Source organism: Coccomyxa subellipsoidea, assembly GCF_000258705.1.
Source record: "Coccomyxa subellipsoidea C-169, whole genome shotgun sequence".
In the NCBI taxonomy this organism is placed as follows: domain Eukaryota; kingdom Viridiplantae; phylum Chlorophyta; class Trebouxiophyceae; family Coccomyxaceae; genus Coccomyxa; species Coccomyxa subellipsoidea.
This window is the reverse complement of record NW_005178030.1, coordinates 1,295,539-1,313,149: the sequence shown is the minus strand read 5'-3', so window position 1 is coordinate 1,313,149 and position 17,611 is coordinate 1,295,539. Positions and strand designations below refer to the sequence as shown.

General features: G+C 53.9%; 2 protein-coding genes across 2 annotated transcripts; one reads left to right on the top strand and one right to left on the bottom strand.

Moving 5' to 3' along the window:
* Positions 1-3,750: 3,750 nt before the first annotated feature.
* On the bottom strand, positions 3,751-10,488 carry COCSUDRAFT_18001 (selenide, water dikinase; the record flags this gene model as incomplete). Its single annotated transcript, XM_005645714.1, has 16 exons — positions 3,751-3,892; positions 4,216-4,412; positions 4,753-4,886; positions 5,210-5,362; positions 5,751-5,934; positions 6,306-6,521; positions 6,696-6,893; positions 7,185-7,317; positions 7,630-7,807; positions 8,204-8,360; positions 8,553-8,625; positions 8,908-9,023; positions 9,273-9,333; positions 9,612-9,748; positions 9,974-10,100; positions 10,355-10,488. 16 exons carry the CDS (start codon positions 10,486-10,488, stop codon positions 3,751-3,753), a joined length of 2,340 nt encoding a protein of 779 aa, XP_005645771.1.
* Positions 10,489-11,247: 759 nt separating this feature from the next.
* On the top strand, positions 11,248-17,576 carry COCSUDRAFT_48321 (hypothetical protein). The gene is made up of 11 exons (XM_005645713.1): positions 11,248-11,320; positions 11,534-11,561; positions 11,651-11,745; positions 12,034-12,324; positions 12,740-12,857; positions 13,148-14,030; positions 14,296-14,437; positions 14,819-15,073; positions 15,485-15,841; positions 16,216-16,339; positions 16,642-17,576. The coding sequence occupies exons 1-11, from the start codon at positions 11,312-11,314 to the stop codon at positions 16,917-16,919; spliced, it is 2,580 nt and encodes an 859-aa protein (XP_005645770.1). The 5' UTR covers positions 11,248-11,311; the 3' UTR covers positions 16,920-17,576.
* The last annotated feature ends 35 nt before the right edge of the window (positions 17,577-17,611 follow it).

Below are 17,611 nucleotides of genomic sequence, written 5' to 3'. Positions count from 1 at the left end.
CTCTGCAGGCCTCTTTAGAATCAGCAATGTGTTCTCATGCTTCGTATAACTGGATTACTTCTGGACACAATCTTATTGGGAGACCCTGCGCACGCTACTCGAACAGGCGCCAAGATTGCAGTTCACTCCTCTGATGCATGCATGCATGACTCCATGCATTCAGCCACATGGTAAATTGAATCTGAAGCTACTGCTGGCAATGCTGGATCTAATATTAATAGCACTAAGCAGTTGCAGTACTGAAAGGAGTGTCACTGTGCTTGCAGGGCAACCAGGACCACAGTAAATGGGCAATCACCATCCCAGCCACCAGCCCCTCAAGGAATCGCAAGGTCAGCTTCCTTGCCTCATCAGAGTATTTCCTGCCATGAAAGCTCCGTCAAGGACTGAGATCCAGGAGTCACATTCTCCCATGTGCTTTTCCTCTCCGGGCTGGTGGCGTGAGCATGACACATATTCCTCATGTGAGTCTTGCTTGGGATCTGGCAAGCCCATCAACGGGTACACTGCTGGCAGCCTTCACCTGCAGCTTGTTTGCAAATTGCACTATGCCTCTAGCAGAAACAGTGAGTAATAGGAAAAATCATAATATGTCCCACTGCGTGGATGTGTTCTATAGAAGTGCTGCTGAAACGCACCAAGCCCTGGTAGGCCAGAAACCCATGCAACAGTACCGTGTTATTGTCTGCCCTTTAGTGACCAGATGACCTCTAGGTGGGGTGACCTATCACAGGATGCATAGCAGGTACGTGCAAAAGGCAAGCCTGGCTCGGTCAAAGGAGCACCGCATTCATTTGAGTAGTGAAAGAGAGGACATGGGCAGTAACATGAATGCCTGCTTGGCTTGTCATGTGCAGGTTCTGTGCTTCGCGGACATAAACAGAGCCGGGTCTCAGCTGATCCGCGGAGGGGGCGCCGCATGCTTTGTGGACAACCCTGGCATGTGGAAGCTCTTCAACAGTATCATTGACCAGGAGGAAGACTGCCAGGCCACATGCCCACCTCCCAGGGGGGCTGAGAATAATACCACTGAAATCTCAAGCTCCTGATCAACAAGGGGCTCGGTCTCCTGTTCAAGCAGATGGTGACAATGACAACAGGGACTTGGGATTCTCGGACTGCTGATCAGTAATGGGTTCGATCTTTCTGTAGGAAAAACAACGCAATTTTCTGCTCCTAGGAGATTCTTTCTACTAGACTGGCAGTACCATCAGTGCTAACGGCATAATGGAAAGCATGGTTTGCAAAAGATCCCTATAGGAAGCTCGTGATCAGTCAAATTATTTTGTTGTGATTTTCGAAAATGCATGTGTCACCCTGTTGTGAAGACTGATCATTTCGTGCATTTGTTCTGTTCTGTGGTGTTGTTCCGTCCAAAAGTGTGCTCTTTGATTGCGACCCTGGTCAGCTTGCTAGTTCCAGATTGTTTATGCAATTCGTTTCTTTTTGTGTGTTGCCTGCGCATATTTGCAATTCAGAGTAGTGATGTGGGGTTTCGCCCAACGTGCACCATGCCTGCTGATGTCATTGTCAGCTTTGGGGAATCTGTCCTTCAAGGAAGTTCACTGTGCAGCATGCTGTAAACATATTGACCCCTCTGATCTGTGATAGTCCATCTGGGCATTGTTGGGAAGCTCTTTGCTGGCTTCTTGCCTTCTCATATAGTCCTTCTCAGGAAGAATGGTGGAACCTGCCCTTGGCGTCCTTCCTGAAATGCCAGTGACTCAGTGGGGAGTAATCGGTTGGCGTTTCATGACATGACTAGGTTGCGCGTCACGTTCCCTGATCACCCACTCAAGCTGGTCCTCAGCACCATCACATAAATTTGCAGATTTCCACGAGTTCTGGCAGGAGTTTAACCGGTGCACTAATCCAGTGAGCTTGAAGTTTCACAGTTGGACGCAGTGACGCTTACACAGCAACCGAAAAACTAAAGGCCGCTTCAGGTCTGCTCACGTCCGAGGCTTTCAATGATGCAACTAATGATGAAACGCATATGATATCTACAGAACTATATTTCCAGACATTGCTGACAACGCACGTTTGTGACCGCAGGATGGTTGTCGACAGACGCGCTGCAGTCATCTGCGGCCTCCTCCTCGTCCTTTCAGGGATCGCGACTGCTTCTGAATCCACTGGTGCCCCTAAATCCGGGACTTTTGCCGGGGAGCCCCCAAAAGACGTGGGTCGGTAAGGACTCATCTTCACACATGTACAGGCCTACTTCCTCAACTTTTGAAGAGAAAGAGAAACGCCTGATCGACGTCGTTACACTTACAGTGCTCAAGCAATGAGATACGCCTCAGCAACGCGATCATTCCCTCTGTTCCAGCGTTACAACTTTTGAAGAGAAAGAGAAACGCCTGATCGACGTCGTTACACTCACAGTGCTCAAGCAATGGGACACGCCTCAGCAACGCGATCATTCCTTCTGTTCCAGCGTTACACTTGCCAGTCGACTGAGTAAATTGTTGCCGCTGCACAGGCGCCTGTTGGGTAGCTGCTCCGCGGACGAGGCTCTCTTCGTAAACAACTGCGGCAACACCTACGGCCACTGCCTCAAGGACGACGACTGTTGCTGCAGTGGAGAGTACTACATCGCTGCAGGCGGCTGCAACTTCTGCTGCAGCCCCGGTTACATCGGCTGCGACGTCCCCACATACGACGACTACTACGAGAAAACGCTGGACTACGGCTGCTACTATCTGGGTAAACCACCAAAATTTCCACATCTTTGCTGTCAGGGGAACTCATCATAGTGTGAAGAATCAACTGATCATAACACGCCACTGTTGTCCGAGGGTGTCGGCTCCAGCCGCTTGGCTGTTTGTGCATTGGAAAATTTCACGTATTCATGCTCCATGCCCCGGCTGGCTGGGGGCGGTATAGGCACTGAGCACCGTGCCCACGTGGGTTTTGCTTGGATCTGGCGAGTCTATCAAGGAGTAGGCCACGTGACAGCCTTCACCTGCAGCCTGCTCTGCAGATGGAAAGATCGGGCAGGAAGAGCGTAAAACAATATTGCTGACCCATCGGATGCCCTCGCATTGCATCAGATTTCTTAAGCTGAGCCTGCTTGTTGCAGCGTGCCCGGATGGTTCCACTCAGCCCCAGACCACCACTTCTTCCAGCAACAACCGTAACAGTGGCAGCTCTTCAGGCAGCAGCTCTTCTGGTGGCAGCTCTTCTGGCGGCAGCTCTTCTGGCGGCAGCAGCAGCTCTTCTTCTGACAGCTCCTGGGTGGATGCTGGCAACGGCATGTATGTGAATGCCCAGACCGGGTCTGTCGTTGGGGGCAACAACCCAATTCCTGACTGGGGCAAATGAGCAATCCCCCCTTGGGACTCCCCAATTTTGCAGAAGTCTAAGCGCCGCTTAGTAAGCGCACCAGCAAGTACGTAATGAGCACATAACAAGTATCAGAAGTGCACTTCACTGCCTGGCTCAAACTTGGCACATCCAGGGGAAGATGACTGAAATTCAAAGAAGTTCTTGAAAAGTTGCCTTTTGGCAATCAATAATTCAAACATTCTGTTGAAAGGGAACCTGAAAAAAGGGGCCCAAAGCCCAGTGCTAGAACAGCGCAATGAATGTAGACAGTGCAGATTTGATTGTAAAAGTATGGCACGTTGTACAGCTACTGACAGCAAGGGCAGTACACATTACACTCCCCTTGCTGACAGGCCACAATGCAACAGATGTTCCTGATCAGGTCATGACCTTGGACCAGATTTATCATGCATTAGGCAGTCACTCAATTTCTATGAGTTTTGTGGAAGTACCGCCCTGATTGCCATCATATGAATTGAGAACCACTCCCACTATCGCTGCCTCTCTGTAGCCTTGTTCTCTTAGTCTCTGTACGCAGTCGGCCGCTGCTTCTTTGGGCACCCTGCACGCATGGCAATGACATTAGTCACCTCGTGGAAGCTACTGATAGCAGTGCAACTTTCAGAATCAGGACACCGTACTGTGTAATGATCTCCATTAAAACACCACATGGACAGTACACCTTGGCATGTAACAACTGCATTGCACTGCTGATCCGCCTCTGTCAACAAAATAACCACTCAATATATTTGATGATTTATAACGATGTACTTAAAATGCTTACAGACAAGCAGCATTAAAGATTGGCAGGCACCAGAGCAAAATACAGTGCTCATATGGCAAAGTATCATGAACATAAGCATACTGCCTCAGGCATGCACTCACCCGGCGAGCAGCCCTCCGGCGGTCTGGGGGTCGAATAGGAGGGGCCAGATCGACGACTCAGCAGCCGCATCGCCATCAGAGACGAGCGCAGCCGCGGCCAGATTCTGCGGCAGCAGTGAGCTGGCGATGCCTCCCCTGGCGCAGTCCTGCGCCCCCTCTAATAGCCGCACTTCGGCAGCTCTCAAGCTTACACGTACCTATGGCATGGCAAGGACAAACATCTCGCGATTGTCATCTCATTATTCAAGACTTTAATTCCACTCAATCTCCACACCATGTCATCTTGAGGTGAACAGTGCCTCTTGAGGTACCGCCAGCACTTTTGGACCCGCCAAAGAGAGGTCCTCATTGACACATCTGCATGACCACGACAGCCAAAACAGGCAGTTTGTGCCCTGCATTTGACGCATTCTATAAGGCAAGCATGCAGCTCCATGACATGCGATGGTCCGTTCTACAGTGTGCCATAGCCTCGCACCCACTGAGCAGAGAAGAAGTCTGAGCGGGCACTATGTGTGATTTGATGAGGCTGCGCACCCGTGATGCGCGTGCCATTTCTGCCAGGTGGCCGATGAGGCCAAAGCCAGTGACATCGGTGCACGCCGTGGCGCCAGCTGTCGCCAAGGTGGCGGCTGCCGCCTCGCTGGACTGCTGCATCATCTCCAGCGCACCTGCACATGCAAGAAAGAAGAGTGACCATCTTCAAAATCGAATGCAGCCAGCTTGTGGGGTCCAGAATAGACAAGATAGCATGCGTGGGACTGGGAGACCTAGGAAGAGTATTGCAGATGTGCAAGAGAAGTTTGCACTACTCCCACTTCCAAAGACCCTTTGTGAGCTGAAAGGCTTGGTGCAGCAGGACTCGTTGTCCTGCCTGGACTGTCACTATAACAAAATCCAAAATAACCACATGGGCAGTGACAAGACGGACTGCTGTATCTATGAGGAGGCAAGGGCGCTCAACAAAGTCAGACAAGGGAATTGATGCGCGCACCGGCGATCCAGCGCCCCTTGGCTCGGCCGCGCATGTCCGCCGCAAAAAGGACGCCGGTGCCGAGCGGCTTGGTGAGTATGAGGGCGTTCCCTGGCTGCAGGCCCCCCTTGCGCAGCAGCCGCCCCTCCTCACAGCTCCCATTCACCGAGAAGCCTGCAAAATTTAGCGCCTCCACTTCAGCTGACTAGCTGGCAGACATCAGAAATAAAGCAACCGCAAGTGCTGAAAGGCACATGCGCTCGTTCAGAGCTTTCACACGGGCTCCCTTTGTCAACATCGGAAGGCTTGAAGATCTATGATCTATCCTGAGGGGACAGCCCTCCGGCTGCCGCGTGACCTGGTGTGTTGGAAAGATGATATTGTTTTGTGGAGGCATTGATCATCTGGCAGCAATCCATATAGCAGAGAGTAAGGCTTGGGGTTTGAGAGGATATATGGCTGGGACCAGGATTGGAGTCTGCCGGGAAATGCAGCAAAGTACAGGAGCTTCTGCAGTAAATGTACTTTCCGCATGCAGGGATGGAAACAAAGGGGGACGCACCGAGAGAGAGGTCGGCGCCCTCGCAGGTGTGCCCGCCGATGAGATCGCAGCCTGCCGCACGCAGCGTGCCCAGCGCACCGGCCAGCATCTGGTGCAGCGTTCCCTCCACCTTGCTCTCCAGGCCGTAGGGCACTACGGCTATCGCCAGCGCTGACGTGGCCTTGGCTCCCATTGCGTGGCAGTCCTGCACGTGTACAGTCAGCACCTTCAGTCAAATTACCTCATCCTATGTTTTCTTCATTTGACTAGCAAGGAAGATAATTTCACAGCCTGCGGCATTCAATGCACTTGCAGGAGCTGTCGCCAAAATAGGCGTAGCCCGGTCAGGCACGCCTGTTTGTGAGTATTGAAGTGTTGAGGAAATATTCTAGTATTGGAGTGTTGAGGGAATATTCTGCCTGCCTTCAGGCGCCCGCATTCGTTGAGCAGCTGACAGTACACAGTGATCCAATACCAGGTGCCACCAACGATTGCATTGTCACATTATTGCCATGTGCATCGTCCACCAGTTTAGTGTAGGTTAAAGATTCAAAGTAAATAAAAGGCAGTGCGCACCCCGAGCGCATGGTTTGCTGTGATGGCCCCAAAGACGTAGGGGTCGTCGATGAATGAACGGAAGAAGTCCACGGTGTGCACGCTGACGTGGCCGGGGGACGGCGGCCGAACGACCGCCGCGTCATCGGGATCATTTAACCCGACGACTACCCCATGACTACCACTTTCCTCCTGCTGCAGCTTGCTCAGCACTCGACTGAGCACAGTTGAGCCCACCTACATTGCAGCATGACCCCCTGCGGTCTCAATGAGTATTCTTGATCAGTCAGGAGCACTGGTGGATCTTCATTTGTAGGATTGCGTTACACTGTGCAACCGGAGATTCACTGTTGAAGTGAAGGCACTCTCAGAGTAAAAAATTGTATTTGTGTACTTTTAATGTAACGTCACCTTTGCTCCGCAGCCGCCGCAGCGCATTTTCGCGGCAGTCAGGGCTTGCATCGCCTCGGGGCCGGCTGCAGCTGCCACTGCGTCCTCTTTTGGCGTGCTCCTCCCAGGTGAGTCACCCATGCCAAAGTCCAGGTCATTTCCGTACTTGGCCATCCACGCCCTGTCTATCCGATCCTTCCATGTCCACAGCCACGCAGCCTGCACAGTCATGTGCTACTCAGAAGACCATTACTCAGAAAGCACTCATGAAGGGGTAAATGTGTATCTAATCGCCAGTGCAAGACACCATATCGGTCTTATCGCATGCCATTATGAAAACTTGTATCCTGTGACAATACGTCTATGTCAATGGTCTATGTCAAACTGGAATCCGCTCAACAGGCCTGATATGAGCTGTGGTTGTTGATCATGCACAAGAACACACCTTATCATATCTGATCCACATCACAAAGTTCCACACAGGCCTGGCAGGAGCTTCCCACTTGAAACCGGGCAGCAGTTGATGTTACAGGGGGGAGAAGGGCTTGCCTCGAAGCAAAACCAGCCCTTGGTGGCGACCGCGTACTTGTCCCCTGTGGTGATGAGGCCCAGGTGGGTGCTCTGGGGCACAAACGGCCGCAGCCTCTCGCCGGTCAGCAGCCTGCGCAACGACACCAAAGCACTATTATAAGTCGCAAAGTGTGCAAGCAGGGAAGTGAAACAGTACACACTGTTCATGCATTATCAAGCCTCACCACAGTCCACAGTGGCTGCACATACTAGAACATGATTAAGAGCAGGAGCCCTTCACACCATCACCAACTTGAAAGGGAATGTCATGATTGCCGGCCAGGCATGTCCTCTGCACATGCCTACCATGCATGCTATATAATAAGGGGCCCTTCGTAGAGGTCATCAGCTTACTAATTAGGCCAAAGAAATACATGATCGCAACTGGAGGGAGGAAACGCGCCTGCGGAGGTTGTCGGCCAGCGGGGGCCCCTGCCGCACGGCGTACACCCCGGCCTTGGGCCGAGGGTGACTAATCGAAGTTGCCACGTCACCCACCGCAAACACATTCTCCAGCCCATCCGCTTGCAGGCACTCGTCTATGCTGATGAAGCCTGCCCTGTCTGCACCCATGCACACACTTCTGTCAGGCCAGAATATTACTGCAGACCACTCTGCTTTCTTCAGCACTTGCTTGGAGCTGTCTCTCCGCTCTGCCGTGGCTTGAATGTGACTTTAGGGTACATGGCCCCATCAGTGGGCACAATCAGTGTGCTATGCAAAGGTAATTAGAGGACCTGGCATGTCACTAAGCAGACCCTGTGCTGCATGCTGGAAGCCATTCTAATGCTTCTAGAATGGGCATTTAGTCCAGGACAAGTAGAGCCCAGCATATATCCAAACAAAGATCACCTTGTGCGGCGAAGGTATTTCCATGGAAAGGCAGATCCGCGACAAGTCAGTTCAAGTAGCGCTTTGAAGGCCACATGAAGAGCCGTAAGATAAGATAAAGATTTCACCTAGAGGCAGGCCGGTGTCCGCCAGCCAGGTAGGGGCGGCGGCTTGCGTGCACCAAAGCGCCTCATCAAAGGTTTCTTTGCTGCCATCATCTAACACCAGCTGTCCTGCCTCCACTGCTGCAACGCCCCTGCCCTCAAACAATCGCACGCCCCTCTCCTGTAGCGCCACGTGGCAAATCTAATTAAATGCGCCAGTGCAGACAACTGCATGCTGTAGCACAGCTCACATCTCCTTTTACTTGCGATGAGTTTCTAATCTGCTAGGTGGCTCCAGATCCTGTGACGCGCAATGATGCTGCTTGGGCCCCGAGAATAAAGCCCACTGATGTGGCAGCGCAGAGAGCCGCACCTTCAGAACGCGCAGGAATATGTTCCTCGCATACTGAGTGTGCTGCTGCAGTAGCTGACCCTTGCAGATGAGTCTGCACTGGCACATGACAGCGCAATCATGCAGCAGACACAACTGTACGCACATCGCCATGCAAAATGGGCCACTTTCTAGGCATATTTGATCCAGGCATGCATGCTAGTGTGCAAGGAGGCCGGTATGACAAATCAAAAGGGCAAAAACTAGTGAACTAGTGACCTACTTGACAGTGTGCAAGGAACCTTCAATGGCACATCGAAGGAGATAACACTTGACTTGCTTGACAATGTGCAATGAAGCCTGCATGGCTCATCAGAGGGCAGCAGAACGCACTCACTTAACAATGACCTTGCGATCAGAAGGCACGCCATGATCCTGCAGCTCAGAATGTAATCTGTGCTGCACTGCCAGTGCCAGCTCGACTCCCCCAGCTCCCCCACCCACCACTGCCACCTGTGTAACACCCCAGATTGCATTTGAATTCAAATCCAAACTTTTGCAGGCATGTGGACCACCACGATCCCTGAAATCCATGAACGAGCATGAGCAGGTGAGTGCCACAGGAGGGGCAAAAAGCAGCTTGACGAAAATTTGGCTGAGTTGTGTAGGCTGTAGTGTGCTGAAGAGAGGGAGACATGTGGCATCCATGTTGGCGAAAGTCAGGTCGGTGCAAGTAGCAAGGCAGGAGGGAGCGGCCCGCACCGAGAGATCCTCGTCTTGCGACTTTAGCCGCTCTATGAGTCTCCCAAAACGGTCCACAAAGCTGCAGCCACCACAGCAGAGAGACCTGAGCGCTGATGCCAGGAGCATGTTACAATTATGCTGAGCAGCTGACTGGGCCATCTGCTCATGTTCTGCATTGCATGAGAAGCTTCTCTGCGTGGGGTTGTCCAAAACTGCTGAAGGGAGCAGTTGCGCCCCTCAAAATAGATGGCTTCTCCGAAAATAAGGGACAAAGCCAATCTTTGCAGCAGGCAACTTGTAATCTGGAAATGCATTGACTGGATGAGAAAGTAAGAGTAGATGGGGTGAGAAGAACACCTGGACACAGGCTTGACAGGAGTGGCGTGCTCCAACGCCCCAGGCACCCCCTGAGCCGAGGGTGTTATGCCGGTGTCCAGGGACAGCGCATCATACGCAATGGGCGGCCGGCTGCTCCCCAGCTTCACTAGCTGCTTCTGTGGATGCACATGAAAATCCTTGAATTGCATATTTATCTAGACATGCATGCATGCATGTACAAATGCATGCATGCTGCAGGCAATGGGAAGGGTCAAGGAAGTCATGGACAGCCTGATGTCAAGAAGACACTTTCAGCAGGCATGTCAGCAGATCAGAATGAAGAGCATGTATGTTACCAGATCCTTTGCCAATAAGAACAAGGTTGAGCAATGGGAACCTACCTGCAGATCAAGCCCAACTGCCGACTCCAGAATCAATGCAGCGCCGGCATAGCGCGCCAGTCTGTTCAGATCCACGTGGCACTCGTCATGAGTATAGAAACCGCTGACATAACCAGGCAGCATCCCACTGCAGCACACACATGCATCACTACATCTGCGAGTAACACTGTCTCTGTCCTTGCTGTAGCACAGCTTTCAGAAGAGTAAGCCTGTACAATGCAGCTGCATTGCTGTGAAAAACAACACTGCGCATCACGCAGCTCTCCACTTCGAGATACCATCTCCTGAGAAGTTCAGGGCCATCAGGTGCTCAAGTAGGTACTTATGCAGCTGCGCATGAGGCACTAGGCTTTGTTCTGTATCCTAAGAGCTGCAAAGCACCTGTAGGCAGTATGGGCATCCTTTGTGATGAGCGTCAGCCGCACGCCTGGCAGAGGCTTCATGCCAAAGCTGCGCAGGACTTCCACGTGGCTGTGGCCACCGCCCACCAGCACAAGGTCCTGCAGCAGATCCATCTTTGCTGACTGCATCAACGAGCCGAGCATGCAGCAGTACTGATCACGAAGAAGCCAGGCATTGTGAATGCCTGCATGTCAGGTGAAGAGAGGGCACCTTCAGTACAATACCGGGGGCGCTGCTGTTCATGGTGAATGGATGTAGCGCCACAGGAGCCCGAGGCTTGATCTGGCTGTTATGGATCCGCCTGGGATTCAACGTGAGGCTTCAGACAATACGCTTGTGACTGAGATCCTTGCTGTTCAGGCAAGCCATGCATCGAGACGAGGGCTGGTTCGCACCATCTCAGAAGTGGTTTGTGAAGTGCTTTGTCAGAGAACAGGTGGAAAGTGCTTGTATCGAGACTCAGAGACGTGTATGAGCGCATCTACACATCATGAAACTGCCCTTCGTCACATTCTCCGTGAAAAGTACGATGCCTGGAGTCCGATATGGAGTACGGTATCTCACTGATGATCCTCAAATACTGACGGAAGTTTCTCACGAAGCGAATGAGTTCAGACTACTGGCCATCGGCATGTGAATTTCAGGCGACTTGACGGTGAGGCTCCAATACACCCAAAACGGTAGAACCAGATAAACATCAGAGATCTTACTCACAAAGAAGAGATTTTGGCTCTTCTCCTTATCGGAATATGTGACCGATCGCTGCATGCAACCCTATCAAGCAAACTATTACTAAACAATGGAACCCTAGGCGGATGGATGCCAACGAAGAAAACGCTGTTTACTGCGTCCAAATCCTGAAGCAAGGCGGCCTGTACTTGGCCGGAGCCTGCGAATGGCAGCTCGAATGGGTCATTGAAGACGTTGATAGCCGCGATGGAACAGGTGCAGCAGCACACTTAGGTCCCCTCCTTATAGAGCCGCATCTGGTTTGGACGTGTCCCCATGTGACCCCACCCCAGCCCTGTGGAATGCTGCCTTATGGCTAAGAAAAGCATCATTCTCTTGAATCCCTTGCTGCATGCAGCGCATGTCTGGGTACCCGGTATATTCAGAGGTGGCAGTTGGTTCTGACACCCTTTCTTGCTCTGGGTGCAGGTGAGGAGGTCTCCGCAAATGAGGCGAGGTGCGATGCTGGAATCTTTCTAGCAGCTGTTTTGCTAGCGAAATGAGATCATCGAGCCTGATATTAAGATGGGGCATGTACATTTGCAGGTGCAGACTTCTTTATCCTAGTGATACTTATTGTCCTTGGTGGAGCCTTCCTGGACTGGGGCAGTTTCCGGGGACTAAGTGCTTCAGCCCTTCAGGTTTATCCTCCTTTTTGCCCCGAAACTGCGAGCACAACAGTGTCTGGTCGTTTTTTTGTTTTTTTGCAAATCCCATCCTAACTGCAAACATCGTCATTAAGAGCTTGCATGCTGCCTGCGAATACCAGCGTGAACCCCAAATTATCCAAATCTCCCAGAAGCCCTCGAATCGGCCTGAAAGATTTGATCTGCTCGTGAAGCCTCAAAGGGGCTGCACTTGTGATGTCAAGCTCCATCGCCTTCCCAGCGCGAGCAGGAGCCCCTAAACGTGGGAATGGGACTGCACAGGCTGACAGCTTGAGGCCACTGGACGTTCTGGGGCTTGACGGAGCTGCTAGCCTCTGCTCAGGCCTGCGGACGGGGCACTCAGGATTGTTGAAGCAGCGGATGGCTGCTCTGTTGAGAGGACGGATATGGTCCAAACCAGTGGAGGAGATGCAGGAAGGCTGCGAAAGTTCCAGCCTGCTTGTGACCATGGCGAAGTGTAGCATCTGGTTTTTGGCATTCATTGGGGCGCTAACAGGCGTGCTGGCATCGCTATATTGGCCGGGGCGGCGGCATGTGCAGATTGCGCAATGGGTGCGTCGTGTCCCTCTCATCTTCCCGGAACAACCTCATGCCCTGTGCAGACATGGAATCTGTGTGCAGCAGGAGCATGACTGATCACAACAGTTACTCTTGCGCCTGGTTATGCAAAGAATTGGTGGAGCGGGATCCTTGTGCTCTTGTTTTGCCGTGCGAAATGCATCACAGGCAGGAAAGACACAATCTGTGTTTTCCTCGTTGAAATTGGTTGAGGACCTTATAAGAGGCCACCAAGGCCTTCGCCTACAATTGCATCATTCTGGCTGGTCTGATGTCATGTTGTCGACGCTGTCAGAGAGCATTTATGTGAGCTTGCACGCTGAATGGATGCATGGTCTATGGGTGATCATTATTAGTTTCAATTCGGCTGCTGATTGTCACGTTGAAAAGACGGCTTTTGATGGTGCAGCCGCCTTTGAAGTGGGTGGATTGGCTGAGGGCGACTTTGCAGAGCGCATGGATCAAGCGGAGGTCGGAGCGGCGGAAGCAGAATGCCGCCCTTGCTTTGCGAGTGGCCCTGAGATCAGGTGCGGCAGTGTCTTGGGCTGCATACTGTACTTTAGTCGAAAGCACCAAGGGCTCGACTAACACTCTAGCTGGGCAGCAGCTGCGCCTAAGTGCATGATAGTTTGGCCGGTGTCCACGGCCCAGAGGGGTTGGCTGTGGCAAGAGGCAAATAGAATGACTGTCGATCTTCACCTATAGAGCCACTTGAACTCGATCTCCTTGTCTCTTGCCACAGCCCCAAAAGCAATTTTAGTGCTGCAAAAGACACACCAGATCAGGAATTTGACTACATGCTGGGTCCTCGGCACAGGAGACAAGGAGCTGCTGAGTGCGGCGTTGGAGGAGGCAGAGAGCGCCAAGGTGGACACACCACTGATGCGGAGGGCGACAGTGGCGCTGAGAGAGCTACGGCGCAAGGCGGCCAAGATCTCCAAGAAGGGAAGGTCCGGGCGGGGGGACCCCGCCCACCGCCGATCGGCGTCCCCCACCCGGCAGCGGCGGTCCTCCCGCTCGGCCTCCCCTGGCCGTGCCTCCGACGGCGCGCACCGCTCCGGGGATCTCGACAGCGTTGGCCAGTTCTGGCAGGGGTCCAGCGAGAGCAGTGGCGACTTCAGCATACCTGCCGGCAAGGCCGGGGCCGCGGTTCATCATCCAAAGGATGCAGCGGGAGGATCCCCAAAGGCAGGGCCAGTTACCCGAGAGGCCGACCGGGGCTCGCCGCCGCTGAGCAGCCAGCCATCGATGTCCCTCTCACAACAGTCTTCTTTGAGCGAGCACAGCAGCGTCACCGTGCCGGCCCCGGCGCAGCCGCCGCCGCAGCCGGAGCGGCAAAACTCCGAGCGGCATGCGGCGGCGGCTGCCGGGAAGCCACACTTGGTCAGGGACTCCGTTGGGGAGCTGGCGGCAGCTGCCGCTATGCGGGTGGAAGCTTTTGAGAAGGAGCGGGAGCGGCAGAGGGAGGAGAAGAAGCAGGCGCGCAGCCGCGAGGCGGCCGAGAGGGCCGCGGCGGCCGCGCAGGAAAAGGCGGCGGCGGCCGATGCGACGGAGAAAACCACAGTCAAAGCCGATAAGGCGGCGGACGCGGGCACGCCCAAGGCGTTGGGCCGCGGCGGGTCATTTTTTGGGCGGAAGGCTGCGCCAGTGACCACGGTGTCTCCGGCCGGCTCCGGTGCCGGCGGCGATCGGGAGTGGAGGTATGCCTCCGCAGACTCTGCTTTCCTCGGAAGAATGGGAAGCAAAATTAATGCTATGAGATGGGACTGCCGGCATACCCTATGAACAATGCTTCTATTGACATTGCAATGACAGACCATGACTGAGAAGTGCTCAAATCTGCACGTCTTGCACGCTGTTCTGGATCTCTATCAAGCTATGGTGTACGACAAGGGTCTGCTGATGTGTTACGTGCATGGCAGCGCGGTATGATTGGGGCAAGCATGAATGGGATATTGTGTGCAGGTGGGCGGGTGGTAAAAAGGAGAAGCCGGTGGCGGTGCCCATAGAGCCGGTGACGCCGCGCCCAGGGCGCAGAGGGGCCGTCGTTCTGACAGTGCCGCGGCCGCAGGCAAACGGCGGCAACCGCGGTGCCACCACTGTGAAGGTGTGAGCTTGCCTTCAAAGCGGGTGGTATTTGTGAAGGTTTACATGCATGCTCTGCTGTGCTTGTGTTGCCACCTGTCATTGATTATTTTTAGCGGGCCGTTGTAGCTGGAACATTCATTTACAGCCCCTGCAGTAGTTCTCCTGTACATACAATCAACATGTGCCGCCCAGCATTTGCCAGACTAGTGCATTGGTATATGACAGCACTCAGGTCCCCGTTCTGGTACACTGTCCAGGGGCCAGCTGACCTGAAGCCATGCAGTGTATGACAAGTTGTCTTTGCATCCTGCCTCTCCTACCAGGTGTTTTCATGTTCAGCGGGTCAAGCTAGCACCCCCCATTTAGTACAAATCGTTGCTAAGGATTTCTCTGTGCGCAGGGGGATGCCGGGAAGAAGCAGACAGGGACGCCCGTGTCGCCGGCGGCCGCGGCCGCAGCCGCGCCCGGGTGGACAAAAAAGTTTTCGCGCCACACCTCGTCAGCGCCCACGACGCCAAATGGCAAGTACGGACCGCTCGACGGCGTTGCCTCCATGCTGCCCATCGGCCAGGGCCTTGCCGCCGCTTCGCTGCTGGGCCAACCCCCCGAGCCGCCTCCGCCGCCGCCCCCGCAGCTGCCGCGGCTGTATGCGCAGGTGGGCAGCAAATCCTTTCTTCCTAAGCGGACAAGCAGTTTCATCCGATCTCTTGTGATTTGTGATGTTCTGGAGTTGAAGGCAGATGTGCTGAACTACTAAAGGGCATGACATCAGGACTCAGCACGACAGCACAGATCTTTATTTAAATGGAAAGCTGCATCATGACCAAGATGACCTGCGTGGCTTCTGTGCGCTTTGCATTCACTGGCCTCACCATATTCAAAAAGACCTTGCAGTGCAGAGTGAAAAGTTCTCACATGTTTTTCCATTTTGGACATTTCATGCATGCCCCAACATATTGGGCCCCGCAGACGTGGCTGCAGACGCCCTGCGTGTACGCCCTATGGCCTTTGGCTTTGCTTTGCTGACCTTTAACAACAATAATAATAACATATGCCGTGCGCGCAGGTGGCGCGCGACGGGTCTGGAGGTCAGCAGGAACGCCCCTCCACGGCGCCGCCGAGCGGCAAGCGCACGCCGCCGCCGCCGGCCCCGGCCTCCCCGCACGCCCCGCAACAGAACGGCGCTCTTTTTCCCCCGGCATTCCCCTCTCCCAACCCCACGCACACCCAGGCCTCCTCGCTCTTCCTGGGCCTGGGCGGCTTTGGAGGCTTCATGGGCGGCTCTCAGGCGCCGCAGTCCGGCGCTGCCGAGGCGCTCAGCCCTTTCCCGGGGATGTCCCTGCACCGCCGCGTCCCCCCGGCCGTGCGAACCCCTGCCGTCCAGGCGCGCTCCCTCCAGTTTGCCAAGTGTCTCACTCAAGAGGTCCCAAATACTTGAGCGCTTGACTGAACAACAAATGCACCAGGATCACCTGGTGAATATGAAGGCACCTGACAGAAATGGCAGACATGCAAAGACTGGCATGGTTCAGATTCAGGGGGTCCAGCAATTGCACTGCGCAAGGTTCAGATGTGCTCTTGTTGAATTGTTATGCAGTATATATTTGTGTGGTAGATGATGTGCGTCTGGTGAGCGGCCAAGTCTGTGCCTGGGGGCCAAATCTGTGAGGATAGACGTGGCTTCGACAACCGAATGCACGTCATCTAAACCTTCTGAAAGGCTCGACAGCTTGAAGACAAAATTGGTCTGCGCTTTGTGCCAGAGCAGGTCTAACTGCAATGACTTGACGCCCGCAGGATTTGGGGCCTCCAGTGCGTCTATCTAGCTACAGTGCCATGCCCATGGCGCCCCAGCCTGCTCCCTACCACAGTTTTGACAGCATCTGGAGCTCCAACGCTGCCGGAGAGCCCCTGCCCATTGGTGAGCGCACCCTTCCCATAATCGACCTGTGCTTGACACTAGATCTATAATAAGCTCCAACATACTCGACCCACCCGTGACCCTTGAAGAGCCTGCCTTCATGTCGGAATGTTGGGGATGAAATGCATCTTATGCAGTTGCTTTCATCATCCCACTACTTTCACGATGCAGATGTCATAGCAAACGTGCAGTCCTTGTAGCTTCTGAGTGATCAGGGACATCTCTTCTCGCACTGTGCCACGTGCATTGCATTATGTACTGCTCTGCAGCTGTTTGAAGAGGTTATTGTTCTATTTTCCCAGGCACATCGCCTCCGGGGTGGAACCCTATGGGGATGCGCTGCCGCACGTCTGCCGCGCCGGACTGGAAGTCCGCGCCTGGGCCGGGGTTATCTCCCCTGCACTTTGCATCGGAGCCCCTTCCGCCCCTCGAGAGCACCCTCGCCGAGACCGGCCCGGCCGCCGCCGCGGCTGCCACCGCGCCCGTAGCTACGGGCCCGCTGAGCGAGGGGTCCGTATCCGGCCCTAGCGTGTCCCACTTCAGCAGCGTCAGCACTAGCAGCTCCCTGGAAGGCTGGTGAAGCTGCAGGAAGGGGGGGGAAGCTGCTGTGCATTCCTGATCAGGCGCCGGCCTGAAAGTGGCTCCTGGGTGGATGTCTGCCCCTGCCTGCCTTCTTGCAGGCCTGGCACGGCTTTCAAAAATATCATTTGCGGTTGCAATTAGGAGGAAAGGGTATTTAGACAATGGGCTGCCTTTGTTGCTGGTTTGGTTTATTCCTGGCTCAGAGGACATTGCTCCTGAGTTCCGATACCAACCCTTGGGGTCTTTCCCCGCTTGAGAGGGGGGATATAATGGGGTCTGCGATCATCGCAGTGCGATGGGATGCGCGGTTTGCAGGGTTATTTTCAAGGAACCTGCAACATGCATGCATGGAGAGAAGCACCACACGGTCTGATGGCTTGAGAATCCCTTTTGACCAGGTTTGTGCATTGCATTTGCTTCCCTAAGATCTGCTGCTGCTTTCTGACAGGCCGAGTGCACATGCGTGTGAGACAGTTGCTAATTCGTGGGACGGTGCATTTTGTCGCACCTGACCTTCTGAGTTGTGTACCAACAAGTTTGCCGGCGACTGCGCTAATGTTTGATTCCTAGGTCCAAAATTATCATGACTAGCAAGTACATGCGGCGTGCATAAGGCTCTTGCTGTATGCTTTAGCTGTAAGCAAATGCATCCTTTGGTGAAGTTTTCATTGAGCTCATGAGACCAACTCT